The sequence below is a fragment of the Drosophila santomea genome, chromosome 4 (assembly GCF_016746245.2).
Source record: "Drosophila santomea strain STO CAGO 1482 chromosome 4, Prin_Dsan_1.1, whole genome shotgun sequence".
NCBI lineage: Eukaryota > Metazoa > Arthropoda > Insecta > Diptera > Drosophilidae > Drosophila > Drosophila santomea.
In genome coordinates this window covers 1,123,408-1,131,665 of record NC_053020.2, presented here as the reverse complement: position 1 = coordinate 1,131,665, position 8,258 = coordinate 1,123,408, and the positions used below count along the sequence as shown (strand labels likewise).

The 8,258-nt window shown below is 37.8% G+C and overlaps 3 protein-coding genes across 4 annotated transcripts; 2 read left to right on the top strand and 1 right to left on the bottom strand.

The window, feature by feature from the left end:
- Positions 1 to 2,541: 2,541 nt before the first annotated feature.
- LOC120454898 (ATP synthase subunit beta, mitochondrial) lies at positions 2,542 to 5,013 on the bottom strand. The gene is made up of 3 exons (XM_039640569.1): positions 4,891 to 5,013; positions 3,882 to 4,193; positions 2,542 to 3,831 (listed from the first exon to the last, which is right to left on the bottom strand). Exons 1-3 carry the CDS (start codon positions 4,952 to 4,954, stop codon positions 2,690 to 2,692), a joined length of 1,518 nt encoding a protein of 505 aa, XP_039496503.1. The 5' UTR covers positions 4,955 to 5,013; the 3' UTR covers positions 2,542 to 2,689.
- Positions 5,014 to 5,653: 640 nt separating this feature from the next.
- LOC120454899 lies at positions 5,654 to 6,924 on the top strand. 2 transcript variants are annotated; one of them, XM_039640571.2, is made up of 2 exons: positions 5,654 to 6,017; positions 6,294 to 6,924. In XM_039640571.2, the coding sequence occupies exons 1-2, from the start codon at positions 5,775 to 5,777 to the stop codon at positions 6,627 to 6,629; spliced, it is 579 nt and encodes a 192-aa protein (XP_039496505.1). In that variant the 5' UTR covers positions 5,654 to 5,774; the 3' UTR covers positions 6,630 to 6,924. The 2 variants fall into 2 exon arrangements, with proteins under 2 accessions (XP_039496505.1, XP_039496504.1); XM_039640570.2 differs by having other exon boundaries at positions 5,667 to 6,924.
- Positions 6,925 to 7,197: 273 nt separating this feature from the next.
- On the top strand, positions 7,198 to 8,019 carry LOC120454901 (mpv17-like protein). The gene has a single exon (XM_039640572.2). It carries the CDS (start codon positions 7,440 to 7,442, stop codon positions 7,944 to 7,946), a length of 507 nt encoding a protein of 168 aa, XP_039496506.1. The 5' UTR covers positions 7,198 to 7,439; the 3' UTR covers positions 7,947 to 8,019.
- Positions 8,020 to 8,258: the final 239 nt, after the last annotated feature.

Genomic DNA, 8,258 nt, shown 5'->3' with positions numbered 1-8,258 from the left:
TTATTTGAAAGCAATGCCGACACATCTTAACATTTAATTTTTATTATTTTAATTTTGATTTCATTATATTTTCATTTGTTAATATCCATATACCAAAAGTACTCCCAATCAATCGGACCATTTTTAAGTTAACAATAATCAATAATGTTAGTATCACTAACTCGGTATTTTTCAATATATGTCGAATAGCTTTTTCTTGTTTTTTAAAACCTAAAACCATATTAACTATGTTGATAACAATTAAAAAATGTGTACGTGGCACAGAGATAAGTTTATATGCATGGTTCTATGAAGAATTTTTAAAGATATTTTAGGTTTTGCTACAGTAAAAAGAAAATAACGATATGTGTCGTAACATTGAGGATACATACAAAGGTTCTTAAGTTTTCGCTTTATGTTGTGTTTAAGCCTAATGAGCAAATAGCCTATCTATGAAATGCAATAAAATAAACAAAACAAAACTTATTTTTTCTAACATGGAAGATACGACTAGTTGTATATGATGTGTTTTCTAATTTTTCTTATTCCATAAACGTGTATTAGGTTAATCCTTCTTACTAGTGTATACTTTTTTGTTATAAGCATAACTGCGAAAACAAATTCAATGTAAGAGACTTTATCATCGTAAAATGATTATAAATTTTACCTGATAGTATATGTTAAAAGAAAAGGTTGGACTTGACACATTAAAAAAAATTTGTCAAATATATCTTTACTTAAAAGTAAAAAAGATTAAAGGGAAAGGGAATGTTGGACTTACGATTTAAATGAAGTTGTACTTTAGTTGCATCCTACAGCTATCAATAATTACTCAGCAATTCCCTTACCAATGCTTGGAAAGTACTTATGATTCTTTATTTAGGCTAATACTATTGGTCAATATACTCGCATTATCTAAAAGTAAGTGCAGTTGCTTAAATTCAAATTTTAGGACCTTAATGTCTTCACAAATCGATTTTAATAGTAATTATACGATAAAATTATACGAACAAGCTTTGGATATAATATATTGATCGAAGAGCTTTCGCTCCTAAGGTAAAAGCCTTTAAATAATAACCGAATAGAATCTTTGTTTCTCGACGTATATTTAAATAATTAAATTAAATTGGCAGAGAATGCAAATTGCCTAAACAAATTATTTTTGTTAGTGGATATCCTTTATATTTTAAGGGAAATCAAAGCATAATGCAATTTTAAAGCCCACAAAGCAAAGTCCATAACACAACTTAATAATTCCAAATACTACAAAAATTATTCCATATATATGATTTATTAAATACAAATAAATATTTAAAATGATAATAATCATTTACACTGATCGCGTGCGGTTTGAAATTTTATAGAAAACTAGTTTAAGGTTTTTATGTGTATATATGTTGATTTTAGATTCGAAGTCTTATTTCTTCTAAGACTCAGACAGCTCTAAAACTGAATGTTCGGCATTCCCAATGAAAGTCCGGGAAGACAATCTGAAGCAGACAAAACATCTCAGCATAATTAGTGTCATGTTGTAACCACTACACACAAAAAAACTGAAGTTGTAAAAGTCAGCGTGATGTTTCCAGTTTCACCAATAGATCCTAAGAAGGTTAGGAATTCAGGAGAAAAGACATTAAAATATCTTTTTAAAGTAATACTAATATCCGATATTTCCGTCAACATTTTACAGGATAAATATTTAGTCCCGTTACGTGTATAGTAAAAGGGTATACTAAATTCGTTACACCAAAAACATTATGTCACGCCTACAATTTATAAAAATGTTTTGATATTTTGTGTATTTTACTACTTTCAATGCCGATTTTATCCCTATGCCTAGCTAGCTAGCACTCCCACTGGAAAAATAACGGGTATCTGATAGTTGATGAAATCTTCTTGTATAAACAATATTTCGTAAGTTTAATTTTCCGACAGCCTCAGTCGAATTTGTGCTTTGCACTACCACTAGTGGAGTAAAAGGTATCTAATAGTCGGCGAACCCGGCTATAACATTCTCTTCTTATACCTGTTACTCGTAGAGTAAAAGGGTTTACTAGATTCGTTATAAAGTAGAAGGAAACGGTTCGGCCATATATTCTTGATCAGGATCAATAGCCGAATCGATCTGACCTTGTCCGTCCGTCTGAACGTCGAGATCACAGGAACTAAAAGGGACATAGACGCAGCGCATGTTTGCCAATTCATGTTGCCACGCCCACTCTTACGCCCAAAACTTCCACGCTCACACTTTTGAAAAATGTTTTGAAATTTTTTCATTTTTTTATTAGTATTGTAAATTTGTACTGATTTGCCAAAAATAAAATTTTCCACTCCTACCCTAACACTCACAAACAAGTTTTGATATTTTGTCAAGTCTCTTAAATTTTCCTTGAATTGCCAAAAATCTTTTTGCCACACCCACTCTAACGCCCACAAACCGTCAAAAACTGTCAATGTGGAAATTTCTCCGTCACACTTCCCCTAGCTGAGTAACGGGTATCAAATAATCGGGGAACTCGACTATAGCTTTCTCTTGTGTTATTTTTATTCACACTTGGATCATAATGTTTAAATAGGTTTTATTGAGTTCTTCGCGTGTATTGAATTTAATATGATGTTACAAAGTTTATTAAATTCAAAGCATAACATTCAATGCTAAATGGGTTATAAGTTGGTATTACGAATTTGAAGATTTGTCCAATACACCTTCTTAGGCAGCTTCTTTTGCCAGGCGGTCAGCCTTTTCCACAACTTCCTCAATTGGGCCGACCATGTAGAAAGCTACTTCAGGTAGATGGTCGTAGTCCCCAGCTAAAATCGCTGAGAAGCCTTTTATGGTTTGCTCCAAGGGCACTAGTTTACCAGCATGCCCGGTAAAGACTTCAGCAACTTGGAATGGCTGCGACAAGAAACGCTGAATCTTGCGAGCGCGAGCGACTGTGAGCTTATCTTCCTCAGACAGTTCATCCATTCCGAGAATAGCTATGATATCCTGAAGGGATTTGTAGTCTTGCAAGATTTTCTGCACACCACGGGCAACGTTGTAATGTTCTTGTCCAATGATGTTCGGGTCCATGATTCGAGAAGTCGAATCCAGTGGATCCACAGCAGGGTAAATACCCAGTTCGGCAATCGCACGCGACAATACAGTGGTAGCATCCAAATGAGCGAAGGTAGTAGCAGGAGCAGGATCGGTCAAATCATCAGCGGGCACATAGATGGCCTGAACAGAAGTAATGGATCCCTTTTTAGTGGTGGTGATACGCTCCTGCATAGAACCCATGTCAGTAGCCAAGGTTGGCTGATAACCGACGGCGGATGGAATACGACCCAACAAAGCGGACACCTCTGAGCCAGCTTGAGTGAATCGGAAAATGTTGTCGATAAACAGCAACACATCCTGTCCTTCTTGATCACGGAAGTACTCTGCAACGGTCAGTCCAGTGAGAGCGACACGGGCACGAGCACCTGGCGGCTCGTTCATTTGCCCATAAACCAGAGCCACCTTGGAGGTCTTATCCTTTAGTGATATAACACCACCCTCAATCATCTCATTGTACAAATCGTTTCCCTCGCGAGTGCGTTCACCAACTCCCGCGAAAACCGAGTATCCACCATGAGCTTTAGCCACGTTGTTAATAAGTTCCATAATCAACACAGTTTTGCCCACACCGGCACCTCCGAACAAACCAATTTTACCGCCTTTGGCGTAGGGAGCCAGGAGATCGACGACTTTGATTCCAGTCACAAGAATCTCTTGCTCAACAGACATCTGAACGAATTCAGGAGCCTCGGCATGAATAGCTGCAGTCTTGTCAGTATCGATTGGTCCACGCTCATCGATGGGTTCACCTGAACAGAGAATTTCTTAAGCTCTTTATGTTTTAACTTAATTTACTTACCAATAACATTGATAATGCGACCCAGTGTTTCGGCACCAACTGGAATACGGATTGGATACCCAGTATCGAGAACCTTCTGTCCACGAACTAAGCCCTCGGTACCATCCATGGCTATAGTGCGTACGGTATTTTCTCCCAAGTGCTGAGCCACCTCAAGCACTAGCCGAGGAGAACGGTTGTCGACTTCCAAGGCGTTGAGGATGGGCGGTAAGTTATCATCGAACTGGACGTCGACGACAGCGCCAATTACGGCCACAATCTTTCCATTTGCGGCAGCCGCAGCCTTTGCAGCCTTAGCAGCATGGCTACGAGCTGAAAAACGAAGCAGTTGCTTGATCAGTTTTAAAAATCGTACTTAGTCAAAGAATACTCGTTCAAAAAAAATACAATTTCTAAGAAAAATAATCAAAATCAGGCTGGCCAAGTGGCCAGGTCACTGCAGCCAGGGCTTGGTAATAAGTCTTACATTGTATGCTAAGCTCGATTTGCTTAATTAATAAATATTATATGATGGGCTGTTGATCCCGATCAACAAATATACTTTATGGGATCGGAAAATTTTTATTATATTTTTGCATGCCTATGTTGGATTATTCTTAATACGCAACTCGTAAAGCCATCGGTAACATATAATTTTTTCAAGTGCATATAACGTATTAAAAACCGTTTCCTTAAAATGAAGAGTCGCTTACGATATAGATTAAAACTTGTTCTTAAGCTTAAAAAGACATACACACAAGCGCACGATTTAATGTTTTCAAAAGTCGTTTAATTTAAGTAAGGTTTTGATTAACTTATTGAGCCAAATTTATGTTATAATACAAAGGTAACCTTAAATCAATTCAAATTATCGTTATGTAATATTTTTTCTCGCTCGTAACATTTTATTGTATCATAGGTTATGTTCGACAACTGCTCTATAAATTAAAGCATATACTATTTTTGTGCTGAACTTTTCATTTAATACAATTTTTCTTCATCAAAGATTTGTAGTATTTGTGCTACTTACACAATTGCCCCAAGAACGGCAGCAAATTCTTATCGGTTTTAGAGGCAGCACGTAACGCGAACATTTTTCTCGGACTAACTGAGAAGTGTGGGAGCGAGCAGAAGACCTAGTGATGAGCTATTCGAAAAAGATACTACTATTGAGTATTTTCGTTTACAAAATACTAATGCAGTTTTAGTATCTTTGTGTATTCAGACCATATTCTAGACCTATTTTGTTCTTACCGCAAAAAGAGAGAGTACGATAAGGCAACTATTAATCAAAAAATTGTTGCTACCATTTGTCAATATCCTTTAAAAGATATTAACAGAACAAGACTGTGGGATATTTTTCATAATAAAAATGTTGTCTTTGTTTCTCTGTTTGCAGTAGAACTTTATATTAAAAAAAAATCCACATTTAAACGAAGCATCGGATATTGACAAATGATGTATAAGCACTTTAAACGAAGCATGTGCTTATACATCATTTGTCAATATCCGATGCTTCGTTTAAAGTATATTAGCAAAACAAGATTGTGGGATTTTTTTCATAACACAAATTTTTTCGGTTTCTTTGCTTGCAACAGAACTTTATTTAAAAACAAAATATTCTGATAAGCTGGGTGATATAGGAATTTTTAGATCTACCATTTATGGTAAAAACCTCTACCTCAGCAGGAAATCAGCTATAACCATCGCCTTTTACCCATCACTAGAACCCAATGGCTTATATAAGTTAGGGGGTGCTCATAAAAACTAAAATCCAATGTGAACCTCCTTAAAATATTTTGAAATTATCGATGCATCGATATTTTTCATTTCTTTATTCCACCACTACCGCACGTGTGCTTTTGGTAATTTTCTAAAAATATTTGGATTTCCGAGCGCCCCTAAAAAAAAAAAATGGAGGAAAATCTCTTTCGCCGCCAGGCGAAAGAACCTCGGCGGCAGTTTCTGGAGGAGGAACAGTACAAGGAGATGACCCCGGACGTGGCTGCTCGTGAGTGCTGCGGCGATGCTTTTTGCGAATTTGATGGTCACACCGACGAGGTTTGGCTGATGCAGTGCCCCAAGGGTACAGATCCACTTCTGATAGCCGGCAAGCGCATAAAGCTGCCTGGGAGGAAGAGCATAGGCGACCTCCAGGTGCGTGCCGTCAAAAACTCGACGTTGCAGAGCGAGGCAGTGGGCTATATGAGCTCCAAGGGTATCTTTGCACTCCGGAGAATACCCCTTGTCGGCTATGTGGTAGTCAGCAAGCGACCATATAATAAGCAACCGCTAACAGGTCAGAAGGATGAGCTCATTCCCGCTATTGTAACGCCACCCAAGTACCTATTACGAGTTCGCCATCCCTTGTTCGGGCGCAGCTACAAACATAGCATCCAATTACCAAAGATGATTTCAATGTCTCTTTGTCAGGCGGACGAAAAAAATCTGGAAGTCACTGCCAAGCTGTGGCGCACTGCTAACTACTACAATATCCGCAGCAAGTTGCTTACCACCACTCAAACGCTAGAACAAAAAGAGAACGATGTGCGGCTGTCGGTGCTTACCGGTCGCACGCCACAGTTCATGAAAGGAACCATTATCCCAGACCTTTTTGCCGAAAAGGTAATCGAAGACAAAGTACTGACCCCGGCAGGCGGTCACACCAAAAGAAAAAAATATAATTTAGACCGTCACGAGAAAGGGGAAATCATGGAGGAAAATGCTATCAACAACAAGAAAAAAAAGAAGCATAAATCAAATCAATAAAGGAGAATATAAAGCAGAATTTAGTTTTATAAAGTGGAATATGAAAAAACGGGCCAAACGTAAATTTTTAACCAAATTTGTTTTTTTGTAATAGTCAATAGCCTTTTTTTCCATTTTAACCTCCATATTAATTTTGAGAAAATGTAAAAACTTGCACTTTTTCACAGCACTTCGTGAAGAGCTGACATAATGTGCCCAAAAAGAAATTGCATACAAAGACGTCGAAATAAACCGGGTGGTGAATGTAACGAATAAAGAAAGCAAATATATAGCAAATTAAAAAAAATACTAAAAATACGCTTTGTCAAGGTTAAAAGAGCTTTTGGGATCCATGAAAACGATTTTTTGTTCCTAAAACTATTATAACAGTTCGATATTATCACTTTGAAAAACCCCGAAGGCAAAAAAGTAAAGTATCTAATTTCTTACGTCTAACTACTGATGTTAGTGTTCAGCAAAGGTAGATTACCTGCCTCTTTAAAAAATTCAGTTACTAAATATGTATATAATTCAACGCCGAAAACCATTTTAAATTCGACAAAAAAAATTCGGCACGCAACAATATAAAATGATCATGAGCGTTAAAAAGTTTAATAACTAGCGTATATTAATTTGTTGTAATAATTATTCAGAGTTGTCAATTTTTATGGCAGCAGCTGACTAGCCGACTTTTTTGCGTTTAATAGACAACCCTTTAAAACTACAAGAACAATGTTCGCAACAGCAAGTCGCTTTTTCAGTAAAGTGTATTAAATTTTCGATATAAAACAATTCGGAACGAGCTTTGAAAGAAGCTGATCTCTGATAAAAATGATGAGACTAAAAGCGTACCTAAAGGAAGGCCTCAATGTGGCGGCGGTAATGGGTATGGGCGATGCTATAGCCCAGTTGCTTTTCGATAAGAAACCATTTGACGAATTGGATGCGGGGCGAACCCTTCGATTCGGCATCCTTGGACTGGTCTTCGTTGGCCCAGCTTTGCGGCGGTGGTACCTATTGTTGGAGTCCCGGGTTCCCGAAACTTATTCACCAATGCGGCGCGGCGTTACCAAGATGCTGGTCGACCAGACCCTCTTTGCGCCCCCTTTTACCATGGCCATGTCCTTCCTGGTGCCACTGGCCAACGGGGAGCCAATAGACCGAATCCGGCAGCGCATTCTTGACAGCTACCCCTCTATATTGGTCCGCAACTACATGCTTTGGCCGGCCGCACAGATGATAAACTTCAGGTTTGTGCCGCTTCCTTACCAGGTGCTCTACGCCCAGTTTATCGCCCTCGTATGGAACTGCTACCTCTCCCTGGTTCTTAATAGCTAGGGCACTAAGTGTCCCTACCCGCATTTGTAATCCCATGCCTATGTATCCAATTAAATATATTATTATCACATGATTATTAGCTCGACACCTGATTTCGAAATAGATATATTGTTTCTTAAGGACTTTTCGGCGAAGACTTGGCCAGGTGTTAAATAACGTCCTTTATAAAAAGTATAATACAACTAGGATTTATATATAATCATATACATACAGGCATGCTCCGGTAATCGAATTCGTAAGATTTTTAAGATTTCGATTTGAAATCGAAAAATTGGTGCTCTGGTTTTCGAAATCGTAAGAATTGTTCGATTT